The sequence below is a fragment of the Varanus komodoensis genome, unplaced genomic scaffold, assembly GCF_004798865.1.
Source record: "Varanus komodoensis strain SLA01 unplaced genomic scaffold, ASM479886v1 scaffold4, whole genome shotgun sequence".
NCBI classification, from domain to species: Eukaryota; Metazoa; Chordata; class Lepidosauria; order Squamata; family Varanidae; genus Varanus; species Varanus komodoensis.
In genome coordinates this window covers 56,963,342-56,982,064 of record NW_025335941.1, presented here as the reverse complement: position 1 = coordinate 56,982,064, position 18,723 = coordinate 56,963,342, and the positions used below count along the sequence as shown (strand labels likewise).

General features: G+C 43.7%; 1 protein-coding gene across 1 annotated transcript in view; it reads left to right on the top strand.

Annotated features, from left to right (window-relative positions):
- The window catches only part of FAT3 (FAT atypical cadherin 3), a 399,679-nt gene that overhangs the window by 284,453 nt on the left and 96,503 nt on the right, over positions 1-18,723 (top strand). The window contains exons 7-9 of the mRNA XM_044442719.1: positions 521-660; positions 13,635-13,910; positions 15,545-15,755. Coding sequence (XP_044298654.1) covers positions 521-660; positions 13,635-13,910; positions 15,545-15,755 — 627 coding nt within the window. The remainder of the gene's footprint in view (positions 1-520; positions 661-13,634; positions 13,911-15,544; positions 15,756-18,723) is intronic.

Below are 18,723 nucleotides of genomic sequence, written 5' to 3'. Positions count from 1 at the left end.
CAGGTGTCCACAAAGAATGATGCCACTATTTCTTTGGGAGATGGGTTGTTAATTAAAGAGTCGCAATGCTTTAAAAATGGTGCCAGTTGCCCTGGCGATTCTGTGAGTTTCTCAGAAGTGACACACAAATAACACTTGAATCTTGGTCCCAAATGAATATCTAATGAAGGGGAGAAATGCTTGTTCGTACTAACGAGGGCATACGTCTTTGTAGGTTAATAGCCTTGTAAAGCCTTTTAGAGAAATCAATTATACTTTGCTTGGCTGCGTTGCTGAATCTTTTGTCTGCGGTATGGGTTATTTTTTCCTGTTTTCTTTTTTCCCTTTATGACATCTATTTTACAATACACAAATGATGCTTGAAAGGAGAAAAAGAGCTCAGAACAAAGACTGTCCGATGTGCAGGGCATGTTGTGTGCAGCACTTCTCTGCAAATTGCTTTACCCTGGTTGATAGGTGTGATTTGACACCAGAAAGAGTCCAGTGATGTAATTCTACTTTCCGTTGTACAAACAACTAGGGGGAAATTTCGAGAGCTCCTTCGACACAGACAAAGGTGTGGGGACAATCGTCATCGCAAAGCCTTTAGATGCTGAGCAGAGGTCAGTGTACAACATGACGGTGGAAGTCACCGATGGAACCAATGTGGCAAGCACTCAGGTACCTCATACAGAACACATCATTTTCCTTGACCTAACAAAAGTTTCAAGCCAGTTCACACATGGTGTTTCTAAGGTGTGCATCTAATCCTGGATAGGTGTGCTCTGGGAGAACGTGTTATGGCAGGGTGGGAGGACCTCATTCCTGGGGACCAGTTCAGACCCTCCTAGATGTCCATGCCCTTTCTCCTTGTCATTATTTGGGGGTCTCCTTTCTTTTGTGCAGTTCTCCCCATTCTAAAAGATTAAAATGCTTCTCCTCAAGATTGAGCTTTATACTAAATGTTTCTCGTTTTTAGGGGGGGTCCATTTTTGGCCCCACCACTTTTGTCTTTGTCCCTTCCTACACTCCCCCCCACCCCTGCAAGAGTTTTGCCCAAGTTGAATTTGGACCTTGAGCTGAAAGAGTTCCCTGCTGCTCTCTTAGGGTTTCACTAACAATGAATCCAGTAACTATTTGTTCAATTGCTCGCTCACTCATTCATTCATTCATTCATTCATTCATATATATATATATATATATATAGCGATTTATATCCTGCCTTTTTCCTACAAAGGGCTCAGGGCAGCTTACATTGTTTCTCCTCTTCCATCTTATCCCCACAACAACAACCCTGTGAGGTAGGTTGGGCTGAGTGTTTGTGACTGACCCAAAGTCACCCAGTGGGCTCCATGGCTGAGTGGGGACTAGAACCCAGATCCTCTAAGTCCCAGTCCCATGCTCTTAACCACTACACCACACTGGCTCTCATCCAATGTATTTGTTTATTACATCTGTACCCAATTCTCAGGCTGATCAAAACCTTGTTTGGCTAATGGCAGAACTAATGTGGGAAGCTTGTAGACCTTTAGAACTTTTGGCTTATAGTGCCCATCAGCCTGAGCCAACATATCTAAAGGATATCTAAAGGAATGCTTGCGCCCATATATGCCCTCCCGCCCCTTGAGATCAGCAATGGATGCCCTTCTCCAGGAACCCTCTGTGAATGATATTAGGAGGGTGAGTACTTGGAGGAGGGCTTTCTCTGCGGTGGTGCCCCATCTATGGAATGCGCTCCCCAGAGAGGTCCGCCTGGCGCTGTCGTTATTTGTTTTTCGGCGCCAGGCTAAGACCTTTTTATTTAAAACTTATTTTAATTGCTAAATTATTGTATTAATTAGGATTTTAAAATTTTTAGCTGAGAATGCACCGGAGGTTTTTAAATGTTGTTGTTGTTGTTGTTTCTTCTTTTAATTACTATATTATTATTATTTATGTATGTTTTATGTATTCTTTGCGAGCCGCCCCGAGGCTTTGTTGCGATGGGGGCGGCATAGAAATGTTTTAAATAAAATAAAATAAATAAATAAACATGGGCTATGTTGAGGGTTGAAGCAGCAAGTGGAAGGTGTGTTTCATCCATTTCTTCTAGTACAATGTCATCCCTTTAGCAAGTTCTCCCCACATGAACTGATTAAACCATGTGCAAGAACCTTGGCTGCTGGGGCAAAAGCAGAGGGTTATAGGTGAAGATATGGAAGAGGGTCAGGCAGAGCCAGTGCAGCATGGTGGTCAGAGTGCTGGCAGGGGGACCTGGGAGATGCGGGCCCTAATTCCCTCTCAGCCATGGAGCTCCCCAAGGGACTGTGGGCCAGCCGTGCATTTCAGCCTAACCTACTCCATGGCACTACTGCTGTGAGTACAAAATGAAGTGGAGGAAGACTAGGTAAGTCACTAGAGTTCCCCACAAGAGGGGAAAGGGCAGGATATAAATGCAATCTAGGAATGATACCGAGCACAGCATCCATCCTTTAATGTGTACCCACCACTACCCTCATTATGAAGAGGAGAAATTGCAGCCAGGGTAGCTACCTTATGGGCATCCCCAGAAGTTATCAAGGGAAACATATGCATTCGTACCCTAATCTGGGAATGCGCAAGCAGTAAGGTGCTGTGGAAGGTTTAACTCTTGGTTGCTGTTTTATTTTTTTCCAAGCAGCCATATGCTAGGATGACACTTTGCCCTCAAAGAGTATCAGTATCTATCTCCCGCTGACCCTTAAACATCTCATTCCCCAGCCCAGCGTGGAGCCCCTTGCCAATTTGTGCGTCAAGCATCTGCACATGTTATGAAACTTGCCCCCACACCAAAGAAACTGATAATTCTGGGGGAGGTGAGTGGTGTTCAGAAGTCTTCCCATCAGTCAGTGTGCTGCTATTAAAAACCCTAAAACCCCCACTTGCACCGCGGCTTCGGTTGACCACAAAACAGCTGAGCTCCATGGAACGAAATCCTACTTAATTTTATTCTGTAGCACCTGCTCGTCCTTTATTTTATTTTTTTCCTGCCCTGGCAGTGTGTCCACTGTGCCGTCGGAGGTGGTTAACGGCACTGTAAAAGTGCCAGAGATGTTTTGCTTCAGTAATGTAATCAATGATGTGGATCTGCTGAACAGTTTTACTTTCTGTAATAACTACACTGCTGCCCATCTATTACAAGTGTTTTTACTTCTTCCCAAAAACCATTATAACTTCCTTTCCGCATAGCACGTTACTTCCTTAGCAAAGGGAGTCGAATGACTGTGGTTTAAGATTCACACAGAGGTTATGTTACTTGTGTGTAGGCTTTGATGGCAGCTAACCAAATAAAATTAAGTCTTCCAGAGGTACTAAACCATTTTCTATAAATTCGAGCAGAAGCCTGGTAGGTCGAGGTAAGAAAGACGCAGAGTCAAAAATGGATCCAACCGGACTCCCCAAGCTAGTGCTTTGAAAGATTATATTATTTGTACTGATGAGCTGCCTTCCGCCGTCACACTTTTGTGGTAGACAGCTAGCCACCGCCAATGCTTTCAAGCCTCCTTCTTAAGGCTGCTTCGCTCAGATTTCAAGCAGGATGGTGGCTGTGGCAAGAAGGATGTTGATTTACTCGATTGATTATCCAAGTGTGAGTTCGAAGGTGCCTGTCAAATTGATTAACTTCAACAAAGACTGAGCCAGGAGGACCACGCCAATGAGAGGCTTGGCGTGTTTTTCCGTGCTCAGTTCATCATTGCTTCAGGCCGTGCAGTAATTTACAGAATGCTGGATTTGTACATGCCATTTTCTATCATTGCCCCTGGGTGTTTTTGCTTGTACTTTTTCTTTCTTCTTTTTTTTGGCCCCAGACAAATTGGAAAGAGGAAAACTTGATCTCTCCCTTTGCCTGAATGCAACATGGGGCTTGCAGACACAGTCACTGAATTCAGAAGTCACTCTGGACTGTATTTCGAGGCGTGAATGGCCCTCACAGTGCATACTCCTTCCTCTGCTTTCCTCCCATGTGGCTGGAAGGAGGAAGTTGGAATGGAAGCTTCTGCTCTGGGTTAACCAGAGAGTTCCATATCCTGAACCCAGAACTGTGCTGAGCATAAGCTATGGTTAATTTGCAAAAGCCAGCTTCAGAAACTGTGGGTTCAAATTGAGTTGTTTTAAGCTATAATGAAACAAGAGGGGAAAGAACATATAGGGGAAAAAACAACCAGTAGGAGGGAAATAGGAAATCTGAGGTGTTTATCTATGACCTGGGAAATGCTACTTTCCTTTGTCAGGGTCACTTATCTTTCTTTGAAGTACTGGAAAGAATAAACTTCACCTAGGTGTGTTCCATAAAAGTCAGTTCTTCTCCTTGTTTTAAATTAACCATAGTTCATATCTGAACTGCTGAGAGTTGTCGGACAATTTGCCAGTTCAGCTGACATAGAAACTGCAGTTAACCAAACTTGAAAGTTTCTGATCCACCTCCCAATTTACCTTCCTCCCTATTTGAATGGGGGCCACCTGTTCTTACACCCAAATAACAGAATTTGTAGTTTGACCTTCAGAAAGGAGACGCAGGAGGAAACTGGGATACATGTAAGACTCACGACTCAAGAGAGTTAATCGTGTCTAATCTGGGTTTATTAAGGTGGAATGATGGCATGTAGCCAGCTATTCATGTGTATATTTAAATGTGGGGCCACAAATCAGACCCAAACCCAGGAGGTTTTGCCAGCATCTCTGGTGAAGACAGTGTTGCAAACATTACTGAATGCATGGGTCCTTTTCTCCCTCACCAGCCCTTTTCACGCCCATGCAAAATGCCCTACATAATTCAATGACTTCTCACACTGTGCCCTGAACCAGCAATTAACCAAGAGGTTCCTTTTTAGCTGCAAAGGTCAATGCAATGGTTCTTGGCACATGCAGATTTTGCATTCAAATGTATTTGGGCTTAAACCAAAGGTGACTTGATGGTCAACACTGGAAACAGTCTTGGATGACTGTTGCCTGCCCTGGATTTTTATCCACTTTGATTTAATAGTATGCCGTCAGGTTTTTTCAATGGCAGATTTTTTGCCTCCTTCCAAGTGCAACATCTTTGCTAATGCTCTGAGTGTTATTTTGCCTAATTTATAAGCTCAGGGGCCTCAAAGAGCCTTTATTTGTAATTGCTTCAACTGTGGGAAATAGGAAGTGAACGAGGAGACGGAAATCTTTTATATGAAGACGACGTCTCCTGACTATAAATAAGGCTACTTGGTTCTAGTTCTCACAAACAGCTGATGAGATGATAAACCCAAAATGTGATGAACCAGAGTATACATGGAAGAATTGATATTCCATAGACCAAGTGGTGTTCCTTGCACATAGAAAACTAGCATTTCAGGGGAAAACCCTAAAACTCATCTAAGTTTCCCATGTGCAGGGAAATTGTTCAGATCCCCACCTGCCCAGGCTGGGCAAAAGTTTGTCACCTTTTTGTGAGAAAGCAGCTTTATGGTAGGAGTAGAAACGGACACTTGATTTATAATTCATTCAATGCATGCTAGAAAAAGACTCACAGTTTAATTGATATCTCTGCAGCATTACTCACAAAGGTGCTTGATTTAGAAGTGGGAGAAGCTCAGCATTTTCAGAATATTTTCCAGGATGGATTGCGTTAAATCAAGTCAATTGAAATCAGCAAAGAAAAGGTTGATTTAAATCACTAGTTCAAACCTAATTTCAGATTTTTCCACAGCTTTCCTGAACAATGGTGCAATTCGTACCACTAAGTTCTTTGTAAGCCGTCCAGAGACTTTTAGTAATGGGATGGCATATAAAAAATTAAAATAAATAAAAAGTGAACATGCATGTTCAGAAAAAAGTCCTACAATTCTGAGAAGTTGCAGGACGTGTTTCTGTCTAAGGCATGCATAAGGATTTCGCCCTGATCCATGTTAATTTATGGCTAAACCTCCAGAGAGGTTCACCTGGTGCCGACTTCATATGCTTTTGGCGCCAGGTAGAAACCTTGTTGTTTATCCAGCATTTCAAAGCTTAAATAATTTTAATCAAGTTTTATTAATATTAATACCCTCAGTCTCATTTTATCTTGTTATTATAGTTGTTGATTGTTTGCATTTATTGTTTATATTATATTGTAAACCGTCCTGAGACAATTGGTTTGTATAGGATGGGATAAAAATATTCTAAATAAATAAATCCATGTTAATTTACAGCTATTGTTTATTCAGTTTCATTCTTTGAAGAGGCTTTGTATCTCTTTGGATAGTTTTCTTTTTCTACAAAAGGAAGGTAACACAGTAAGATGAATTACAGGTCAGGGAGCCAACAGTGACTGTATTGCCATGGCCAAACTGTTGTCTGATCAGTTTTGACCATCACACCTGTTTCCTCTCCTTCACTGTTGGTTGTGGGGAGTAGACAGATTTCCAAAGTCTGAAGGTCCCCGCCTGCAGTACACTTACGAGAGCCCTTGCACAGTGGCTCAGAGCATGTGTTTGTGTATATATCCCCAGTGCATGCATACAAACATTTCTGAGTGACCTTTCCATGTGTAACTATTTTTGTATTGCTGTTTGCATGATGAAGTAATGCTATTCGATGGCAGCTTAGACCACATATTATCGCAAAATTTGGGCAACAGACATTCTGAAGCAAACACATGCTGGCTTTGTTTTTCTGTGTGGACTTAAAATTAATCTCCCCCATCTGGTTCTCCCCTCTCCCACTTTCCAGTCCCCTGAACTGAAGAAACGCTTTTATCAGTCTTGCAGCCTGTAGCTCCATGTCTCTCACAGCATGAAAGGGACTTGGCGGGCGTGGGGATGAGCACCCGCCCTTCCCAGTGTTGACCATGCCCTGGCTTCGCACAGCGTGCATCATTTTCATGAGTGGCGTTGGAAGAGCGTCCGCTCTCTCCACCGCTAGCCAAGTCCTCCACCAGCCACATGCCTGTTGCTATCTCCAATCTCAGGTTGTTGGTAACCATGGGAATTCCTTCAGGCGCTGTGGCACGGAGGCCCCGCACCACCCCAGTGGAATCCAAAGGAAGACCTTGGGTCTGATGGGGAACCTCACAGCTGCAAAAATAGGTGCTATTCCGCTTTGTAAACAATTAAGGCCTATAGATCTGTGAATGAGTTCCATAAATATCTCAAACGTTTATTGCAAAAGAAAGCATAGGCTGAAACTGTAGATGATGCCAATGAAACTGCAGTAGACACTAAGGATTTGGTAGGAATGTTTGCATGTTAAATTCTATATGCAAGATTGCCCGATAAATCCTTTCTTCGTAGAAGTGCCCATAATCCTGTAGGAACTTCAGAAATGGTTTCTGTCCTAGCATGAGGAACAACTGTTCAGATTTTTGAGATTGATAGATCCTGGTGCATATGCATGCAAATCTTTCAGCATGCTAGAAAGCAAATGAGTGAGTCAATAAAAGGCACCTTTAGATCATAGACTATAACTTCTAAGTAAGAAATACTAGCTGGGCCAGTCCAACGTTTTGCTCCATGAAGTGAAGGACAAACTAGTGCATCTCACCTTTTGCTGTACAGAAACCAACTGAACTGAATCTTACTTCATCTCTGGAGACTAGTTGCCATCTTCTATCTCACCTGAAGGCCCAAGCAAACCTGGGGAGGGGGCAAAAGTAAGACCCACATAATTTTATCCTGATTGTGTCGCATAGAGCAACACAGCTGGGAGCAGCAGCAACATTTAATTCATTCGAGGAATGGACTACTGTGGAATTGTTCTTTGCCGTAACATAAATGCGTAGTCTGATGGACAGTGAGGCAGCAGTAATTTGGCTGAAGCTAAGCAACTCTGGATCTTGGCAGTACCTGTATGGGAGACCACTAAAGAAGCCTGTTTAAGCCTCCTTGAGTTCCATTATGAATGAAGAGTGGCTAGAAACGTAAGATAGAACATCATTTCTTCGGGCATTCGTTCACAGGGTCACCATAAGTCAAAGACAACTTGATGGTACATAACAACAACAGCAGCACAGAATAAATAAAACCAGCAATCATAGTCTGAGGAGAGAAGAATAGATGAGGGTGCTGTATCTGATCGAGTGAAGCGTACTCTGTTCTCCAAAAACATTCTGCGAGACATTTGCTGTGATGGAGCCCCGTTTCTGTGCGACTCATCCAAAACTACACTTCAAATGACACATTGCTCCCTAGCAGCAACAGAGATTTATTTCTTTTGGCAGCTGACAACAAAGAATTGCTACCTAATGTGGCCTTTAGACAGACAATAGATTCTTTTTTATCTCCCAGCAAGCTGAAGGCAATTTGAAGGAAGGATTAATGTTTGTGGTTTGTGTACCCCTCCCACTTTTGCTTCAGGGTATACAAGTTTTATTTTATTTTATTATGTTATATTTATTTATTTATTTATTTATTTATTTATTACTATGATTATTCCTATTGCTACCATTAGAATTACACAAAACATTCTAGCTGATGGAATCCCTGCAAGCAGTACAGCTTTGTCAATTGTAGCTGGCTACAAAAATGGAATAAATGGAAAGTGCATACAGTGTTGTTGTTAGTTGCAAAATTGTATCTGACCCATCACAACCCCACAGACAACATTCCTCCAGGCCTTCCTGTCCTCCACCATCCCCTGGAATCCACTTAAGCTCTCACCAACTGCTTCAGTGACTCCGTCTAGCCACCTCATTCTCTGCCATCTATTGTTCCCAGCATTAGGGTCTTCTCCAAGGAGTCCTTCTTTCTCATTAGGTGGCCAAAGTATTTGAGTTTCATCTTCAGTACCTGGCCTTCTAAAGAGCAGTCAGGGTTGATCTCCTCTAGGACTGACCGGTTTGATCGCCTTGCGGTCCAAGGGACTCGCAGGAGTCTCCTCCAGCACCACAATCCAAAGGCCTCAGTTCTTTGGCACTCAGCCTTCCTTATGGTCCAGCTTTCACAGCCATAAATTGCATCTAGGGAAACCATAGCCTTGACTATATGCACTTTACATAGCACTAAATCAGAGTGGCCTTCCATGGCACACAGAGTTTCTGTTGTTGTTGTTGTTGTTACGTGTTGTCAAGTCATTTCTAGCTCATGAATGAAAGCCCTCCAGAATATCCTACCCATGACAGCCTTGCTCAGCTCTTCTAAATTCAAGGCTACAGCTCCCTCTATGGAGGCAATCCATCTTATAGTTTGTTTATTTATTGATTTTATTTTATTTAAAACATTTCCATCCCATCCTTCACGATAAAATGTCTCAGGATGGCTTACAAAATTTAAAAAAGTAATCCAGCAATACAATAATTAAGGAATAAATTATAGGCAAAGCATGAATAAAACAATCACATCCACAAAACTAATGAAAAGAAAAGGCAACTGTAATCTAAATCCTAAAACATTCAAAATCTCAATCTTAAAATGGTGGCTAAATAAAATGTCTTTACCTGGCGCTGGAAGGAGTATAGAGGCGGCGGCAGGCGAACCTCTCTGGGGACCACATTCCACAATTGGTGCCACCGCAGAGAAGGCCCTCTTCTGGATAGATACCTTCCTTACCTCCTTCAGCGAGGGTTCCCGGAGCAAGGCCTCTCCTGCCGATCTTAAGGGGCATGAGGGCATATAGGGAAGGAAATGCTCCTTCCAGTCTTCCCCTTACTCGTCTCCCTTTGACTTCCCTAACATGATTGTCTTCTGCAGGGAGTCTTTCCTTCCCAGGATGTGGCCAAAGTGTGACAGCCTCCCTTTTTGCTTTTGGGGAAAGTTCTGTCTTGGTTTTAAGATTCATGTGAGTAGACTTGCCCATTTACTTCAATGGAGGGCCTGCCCTGTACACGCAACACTTTCAACATGAAGAGCTGTGTGCATCCTTGCAGTGAATGGTGAGACATGGAAAGTAGGGAAGTCCAAAGCTACTGTGCCTACCAGCCTTTGCCTTGGGTGGGTGTGTTTACATTGAGTAAATGGGGCAAGGCAGTAAATGGAACCAGGGCAGGGCAATGCTTTAGGGTGTCATTCTCAACAATATGATGTATTTATATCTCAGAACATGACATCCGCAAAAACATTTATGGCAATCCTGTTTATTTCTACTCAGAATAAGTCCCATTAAGTTCAGTGGAGCGTACGCCATTGCAAGTGGGTATAGGATCGCACCCAACATGTATATTTTCTCAGTGCGACTCTGGCTAATAACATTTATGGTACAATAATAAAGCAACATTACTTTAGATCCAACATAAAACAGAAAGAGCACTTTGATTTTGTTCCTCCTCCCCTTTTGAAAAAAGAGGGTTTTTTTTATTATTATTATGGCATAGCAAGCTAAATCCCTAACCATGTATTCAATTTGAGTGAATTTACAGTTCAGTATTTTCCTTAGTAAGGCCCGTAGAATACCCCACTGTGCATTAACTAAACTCAAGCCATAATAAGCAGGGGATATTTGTCATCATTAGCACTATGGATTTTACAGGATATGAATCCCTTAGTGCTACCTTTACCTCCAACTCCAACAAATCTGGGTACCGTTTCTTCCCCCCTTTGCATTCCCCAGTCCCTCAGGCCTCACAAAAAGACCCCTCCCCAAGGCTACCCAGCCTTCTAAGTAACATATAATAGCCTTAACTTAGAAAGAATTTTATTACAACTGCTTTCTGGACAGTTCCCAGGATGGGTCATTACTGGCATTTTCCCCATGTTTTGAATTGTTTATGTATTTTCTGGTAAAGTATTCTACAAGCATCTCACTACTGTGGTGGAAAGCTAATGTTTCACGTCTCTCTGAGGGCAACCTCTTTCCATAAAATACAGTTATAATAGCACATAGGTAAATCTTTTCCCCTATTAAAACACAAAGTGTGGGTGTAAGTGACTGGTCCTGAACAAAAGTCCAATAAACACTTTCAGCTACACTTCCTCTCCACCTACCCTTTTAGTACACGTTACAAGTATGGAGAGGGCATTAGCTTTGTCCGCCTTCCAGATTTGTCAGGACTAGCGCTCAAGCAGAGGTGACTGAGCTACCTGGGGAGAAGCAGCTGCTGATGGCTGCCAGAAGCTCTTAAAATGGCAGCCGCCAGTAATGGCAGAAGGGCAGTCTGCCATTTTGGCTTGGCTTACCCATGGAGCAGAACGGGATGGGAATGAAGTGCTAGGCAGCCATTTGTGTTCAAAGTAAACACAGGTGAGGAAGTGATTTGGCTGTTGCAACATCAGACTATTTTGCACCAACTATTTTGTGATTCTCCAGCATGTACTGGAGCAAAGGGGTAGCAGAACCAGGGTTCAAAGCAAGAAAGCACTGGGACTTTTGGATAAGCAGGGATGCTGCTTGTCTTCTGCCACCCTGATCTGGTCCCTTTGAACTTAACTGCAGTCCTCACCGTAGGTTAGAAAAATGCATGTTTCCAGTAAAAATGCATTGTTATGAGCAATCTCCGTTGTAATGTATGGTCTTTCCATGTGACTTGCTCTTGAATGAGCAAATAAGATTTACTAGCTTTACAAGTGATCTCTTCCTGTTGCAGACGAACAGCTAAAACTTGGGGCAGGGGGTGCTTTCTTTGGATCCACACAGTTACCTGAATTCTTGGACTCTCCTCAAGGGCATCATTATAAGACTATCCAGAGAAATACCTGCCTGCACTTCAACCTTTACTGCTCTTCTGCTGTGCTGGAGGCATCATCTTCTCTACCACCCTCCTTCATGCCCTGATACGTAGAGGGGACACACATGCCACAAACATGTTGCAAAGCACCTTCTTGTAAGAGCTGAACAGAAACCCTCCCCTCCCATCATTGCCACCCCTGTACTGGGCAAGGTGTCACTGTGCCTGGGTACTCTGTCATCCCAGTCAAGCAATGTCCTTTAAGTAGGAGTCCACCCCACATTTCATGTAGGACCACCTGGTTTCTGGTTCAGATGAACAGAAATTGAGGGTGAGGTTGCTCCATGCAAGCAGGGACTAGCAAGCCTTTGTGTTTCCTCTAGTCTGCCAGGGCTCCTCCGCCAAGAAGGATGCATGAGCATTTCATTTTTCTTCAGATTTTGCTTGAGTTTGTCCAGCTTCCACCTCTGAGCATGAATACAAACACAGCTGCTTCTTTCAGAAGAAGCCCACTTTTTTCCAAGCAAGTGTCCAAAAGAGAATTGCATTTTAACAATGCACATTATCATTGTTGTTGTTTCATTCTGCAGCACCCAATAGCTGAAGCTGTCTGGGCTGTTTACATATTTTACAACTTTTTTGGGGAAATAATTATTTTCATGCTTTGTTCCGGGTATGCACATGTAAAAATACATGCCAAAATGCAGAGTATTCCTTGTCAAAAAGATGGCAAATGAGGATGGGAATAATGCAGATGATGTTTCAAGGTGGATTCGGAGACTCCCAGAAAGCTTGAGCTTTGCTGATTCTCCCATCCCTACTACAAATGGTCATAGAATCATGGAGCTGGAAGAAGACCTTGTTCTACCCCTTGTTCCATGTGGGAAATCCAGAGTTAGACCTTTCCCAGCAGATGGATCTCCAGTAGGACCAGAAATGGTTGGCCTGCAACTCCCATCATCCCAGTGGTGATGGAGATCATGAGGGCTGCAGTTTTGCCAGCATCTGGAGGAACAATCACTTCCATTGTTAAGCTGCTATTGGCATCAAGGCATTTTGACTAATATTCAACCAAAATGTTGTCCTGTAACTTGCATCCCTTAGATCTTGTTTTGACTTCTAGGGCAGTAGAGAACAAGTCTCTCTCCTCTTCTGTGTGGCAGCCCTAGAGTATATGAAGTGTACTCTTTTGTCTCCCCTGCAGAAGAGGACAGGGCACGCTCCAAGCTCAGGGAGTCAAGGTTCAGTTTAGATGCCAGGAAGCACTTCCTGACAGTTAGGAGCCTGAGGGTGTGGAATGGGCTTCCACAGGAGGAGGTTGAGGCCCCATCGGTGAGGGTGTGCAAAGATAGGCTGGACATGCACATGGCGGGCATATTGTGAGCGGAGCCGGCTGGAGCTGGGGGTCAGTCTAGATGGCCCGGGAGACCCTTTCTGACTCTGTTTCTTTGTTCCTGTGCCTCCATCCCCACTTCTTGTTACATTGCATTTCTATCCTGCCTGTTTTCCTCTTGAGAGGAACCCAAGACAGTTTATGTAACTCTGTTATATCCTCATCAGCAACGCTGTGAGTTAGGGCAGGCTGAGAGCGAGTGACTGACCCGAGGTCAGTCGGTGAGCTTCATGGCTGAGCATGAGCTCTAGAACCTGGATCTTCCCTCTCCCCACTCTGCCGTGCTCACCACCACATCATGCTCAGTCTTCTCCAGACTAAACATACTCAGTCCCTTTAGTAGCAGCTGTGCAGAACCATTTTCAAAAAACACGTCGAAGCTGTAGCAGAGGGGAGACTTGGAGTCGGATCCTCGCTGGGCTGTGAAATTCAGTGAACAAACCTGGACAGCCCTAAGTCTAAAGTTTTTCACAGGGTTTTTATGAGGAGAAAGCGAGCCATGAGCTCCAAAGCTTGTGTCCAGCATTCGTCCTGCTTTTGACTAACATGACTTGCGCAAGTCCATTCATTTCAATGAGCTCACTCAAAGCAGAACTAAAACTGGATACATAGGTCTTTTTCTTACTCAACCTTTGATGGGACTTGGTGATAAATTTCTTCCCCGTCCTTTTTTTCCTACTCTGCCCTAAACTGTAGGTTCTAATCAGAGTGCTGGACAACAATGATAATGGTCCAGAATTTTCCCACCCAAGTTACGATGTCACCATTTCTGAGGACATCCTCCCTGACACGGAAATCCTTCAGGTGGAAGCCATGGACCGAGATGAGAAGCACAAGCTCAGCTACATCATTCACAGCAGCATCGATTCTATTAGCATGAGGAAATTCAGACTGGACCCCAACACAGGAGTGCTGTACACTGCGGAGCGCTTGGACCACGAAGCACAAGATAAGCACATCCTCAATGTCATGGTAAGAACAGAATATTAGCTCTGCTTGGATAGAATCGCTGCCTTTTAAGCAGTGTATGCTTGAAATTTTTAAAGTTGCTTTAAAATTTTGTTAGGAAGCAGTAATTAATTTTCTTCCCTGCACTGCATCCATCCATCCATCCATCCATCCATCCATCCATCACTGAGACTTTGTAAAGCTTATTGTGAAAGACTTATCTTACAAAATGGTTTTAGCATCTTGAGGGCGGACACGGAAGAGACATTATAATCTCCAGATGCCTGTGCCTTTATCAGAGGTGACTTTCTTAAAGAGTTTCTCTGGAGGAGTTTTAAAGTTCTTTCAGCAGCCTTTAACAGAGCGATTATTGCTTTTCTTGCCACGCTTAGCTCTTGAAAGCATGGGCTCTGATTTATCACATACTTCTGTAGGATTCTCTTAGAGTAGGAGATACTGGTTTGTGTGCCTAAATTACAGAGCAGAAATTGTTCTGCTGTGAAGTGGATGTGGAATGTTATGAAGCAGAAATGATTATTGTGTGTGTGTAAGAATATTCCAGCTCACCTTGAATTTCCTCTAGAGTACTGAGAGTCCTGAAAAAATGGATGAAAAAATGCAACTGGATGAATTAAAGCATGTATTTTTGCTCTTTTTTAACTTTAATGCAGGGAAGGATGATCATCCAGATTGGGACATGGGAGGGAAGAAGGATTCTACCCTCTCTTTTCCACTGCAGTTCTTCTCTGGATTGCCAGGCAGAGGCTGAAATTCAGTGGATCTTAATTCAGCACTATAAATTTATGGTGTGGGGCTTTGGACAGAGCTTTTAATGCGGGGGGGGGGGGAGATTAAAGCTCCAGTGAACTCACAAGACCGGTGGCTCCAAACTCTCTGCACTGATTTATCCACTCTGGACATAAGTCTGAATTTTGAAGAAACTAACCAATGGCTGAAGCATTTCTCCAAAATAGATTCAACATGCAGGACAGCTCATTTAAAGTTCAGTCTAAAGTTTACAGTGGATAAACCCTCCCCAGTGACCTTGGTGGCACCAGCCTCCACTGTCTGGATGTGATGCATAATCACATCAAGGTCCCGTCTTTGCTCTGTGATATAATTAGTTGATGGAGCACATCAACAAGAAAAGACAAGTGTGAACTAGGAAGTAGAGCAAACAGCACCTGTGCAGTGTTTGAACAATATCCTAAAATCGAAAGCAGATGAATGACTGCTTCCTAACATATCCTCCCACCTCCAAAAAACATGATCCTTATAAAGATCAGTTTAGAAACATAGAGAGTCAGAAGGGGCCTCCCAAGCCATCTAGTCTGACCTCCGGCACCAGCCAGCTCCACTCACGACATGCCCACCATGTGCATGTCCAGCCTATCTTTGAACACCCTCACCGATGGGGCCTCAACGACCAAGTTTAGAAACCATCAATCGATCAATAAAATGCAGGTAAAGCAGAAAAGCCAAATCAAAGGCAAAATTCAGAAGGGGAGAATACCTTTTCTATAATCTCTTTGGTTTACTTTGATTTTTTGTTGATATTTTGTCTATGCGGGAATTTGCAAATGCTGTGCAACACTCACATTAGGCTAATATTTTTTCAACCCCTTCATATTTTAGTAATGATGTTTCCTTCCCTCCAGGTTCGTGACCAGGAGTTCCCCTATCGACGGAACTTGGCCAGGGTCATTGTAAATGTAGAGGACTCTAACGATCACAGCCCCTACTTCACCAGTCCGTTGTACGAAGCCTCCGTCTTTGAATCGGCTGCCATTGGATCTGCAGTTTTGCAGGTCACTGCCCTGGATAAAGACAAAGGAGAAAATGCAGAGCTGATCTACACCATAGAAGCAGGTTAGCAAGCAGAGGATAAAAAGCCAACAGGCTGGTTCATACTATAAAGCTGCATTAAGACCCATGATTTAATGGCATTCTCGCTGAAGTTGCTCTAGAAATGTAGCTTCCCCAAAAGATAAGTGTGCTGCAATCCCATTGAAATCATAGGATTTAGGGCACCATTAAGCATCTAATAAGACCTCATATTTATTGACCTTGACATATTTTGTCTTCCAGACAGGGTGCCTTGCAGGGCAGATGCCTTGATTTGCTGTGTGACATTTAAACATGGTTTCAGAATTGTACCTTTGTTATGACTGTGGCTGCTATAGCTGCAATCCTAAATATACTTCTTAAGGAATAGGCAACGGAGCACCTGACTAAGCACACATAGGGTTACACTGCAAATCACTGCAAGTCACTTCACTTCACTTCACTGTTTGCCTTTTAAAACGGTATGTACGGAAGTGCCCAATATGTGTGGAAGAACTCTTAATTTTCTTGGCCTATATATGTGCTCAACAATCAGAGTCAATATAGTTGGGCAATCTTTTTTTCCTGCTTTCTGTGGTCCCAAACCTATCAATTCAGTCTCAGTGTAGGTTTCTGCATTTTGCATGAAGAGTCCTACAGCAAAATCATTTATAATTGAGTAGCTTATCATCTGGAGAGGACCGTGCATGATCAGAGATACATTCATATGCACTCACCATCCTAGCCAGCCTGTGAAAGGCAAGATGTAAAGCAAGCGCGATCCACTAGTTCTGTCACCACCTTGACAGAGTTTGTGAATGGGTACATAGCCATCTTAGAATATCAGATGGGTAAGATCCAGGATGCATGTTAAGAGATGGGAGACTATTTGCATTTTAATGTGTATGTCTCTAATTTTGAACCACTGTGTAAAACAAAACTCAGTTCTGAAATGGTGGTTCTCTAAATTTTGCAATGAAGTTAGAAACATAGAAACAGAGTGAGTCAGAAGGGGCCTCCCGGGCCATCTAGTCTGACTCCCGGCTCCAGCCGGCTCTGCTCACAACATGCCCACCATGTGCTCATCCAGCCTATCCTTGAACACCCGCATCGATGGGGCCTCAATGACCTCTCGTGGAAGCCTATTCCACACCCTCAGGGTCCTGACTGTCAGGAAGTGCTTCCTGGCATCTAAATGGAACCTTGGCTCCCTGACCTTTGCTTCGTTGGAGCGCGTCCTGCCTTCCTCTGCAGGGGAGAACAGGTCTCTACCCACCTCCATGTGGCATCCCCTCACATACCTGTATGTCGCCAACAGATCCCCTCAGAGTCTCCTCTTCTCCAGGCTGAAGAGACCCAGTTCCCTCAGTCTCGCCTCATACGGCATCCCCTGTAAACCAGCCACCAACCTTGTGGCCCTACGCTGCACTGACTCCAACCTGGCTATATCCTTTCTGTAATGAGGGGCCCAAAACTGAGCACAATACTCCAGTTGCGGGCACAACAGAGTCGTGTAGAGTGGTAGTAATACCTCTCTTGATCTAGAAGCCACACTTCTGGCTATGCAACCAAGGGTGGCGTTCGCCCTCTTGACCACCGCATCACACTGCAGACTCATGTTTAGCCTGCAGTCAACCAGCACTCCGAGGTCCCTTTCACAAGGGCTGCTCTCCAGCCACTTGTCACCTAACCTGTACTTATGACCCATTCCTATGCCCCAAGTGCAAGACCTTGCACTTATCCACATTGAACGCCATCCTGTTGTCTTCTGGCCACTTCCATAGTCTGTCCAGATCCTATCCTGGAGTACCTGCTCCTCAGTTGTGTCCACTGCCCCAGTTTTAGTGTCGTCTGCGAATTTGATCAGCAGACTGTTCACCCCTTCCATGTCATTAATGAAAAGATTAAACACGGTCGGCTCCAGGACAGAGCCCTGGGGGACCCTGCTTGTCACTGGCTGCCATCCCGATGATTCCCCACTAATGTTTACCTTCTGCTTTCAGTCACTAAACCATTGCTTTGGTGTATCCCAAAACTCCTCAGTTTCTCCACCAGGATATCATGGGGCACTTTGTCAAAGGCCTTGCTGAAATCCAGGTATACCACATCCACTGCATCCCCTCCATCTAGCCATCTCGAAACCTTGTCATAGAATTCCACAAGGTTTGTCTGGTGGGACCTGTTTTTGCGGAAGTTCTCCAGTCGTACTGAAACATGTACGTTAGGGCAAATAATTCGAAACAATTTTTTCTAATGTTACAAAACTGCTTGCAAAATACATTTGTATAGGCAAAAAGAGCCAGTGTGATGTGGTGCTTAACAGCTCACGACTGCAACTCAGGAGATTTGGGTTCTAGTCCCTGTGCAGCCATGGAGCCAAATGGGTGACTTTGGCCCAGTCACAGACTCTTAACCCAACCTACCTCACAGGGTTGTTGTGGGAATAAGATTGAGAGCAGGAGAAGAATGATGTAAGCTACTCTGATTTCTTTCCAAGAAAAAAGGCAGGCTATAAATCCGATAGATGTGCATACAAAATGCATTCATTCATTCATTCACTCATTTATTGCATTTGTATCCTGCCCCATAGCCAGAAGGCTCTCTGGGCGTCTCACAGCGCAATCATAAACAATAATACAGAAAAAATAGAAATACAGATAAAAATAGATGACAGAATATATCAGAAGAACTGAGTGCAAAACTGCTTATGAATAATAGAGACAACATATTTTAAAGCTCTGTTTAGGATGAACTAAACTAAAGACACAAGAGCAAACAAAACTGAGAGAGTCATCATTCCCAGCTCACACTTCTGCCCGAGGCTGTGTCAAGCTACTGCCTTTGCAGTATTGTACTGATTCCAATTCTGTCACTCTCTGCTCTGGTTCACCGATGTACCGGCTTAGATTCAGGTTTTTGTTAACACTGGATTTGCCCAACCCAATTCCTACACCTTCCCATTTCATGCAGCGTTGGGGACTTCAAACTGTCTTCCTAAGTGCATGTCAATGGG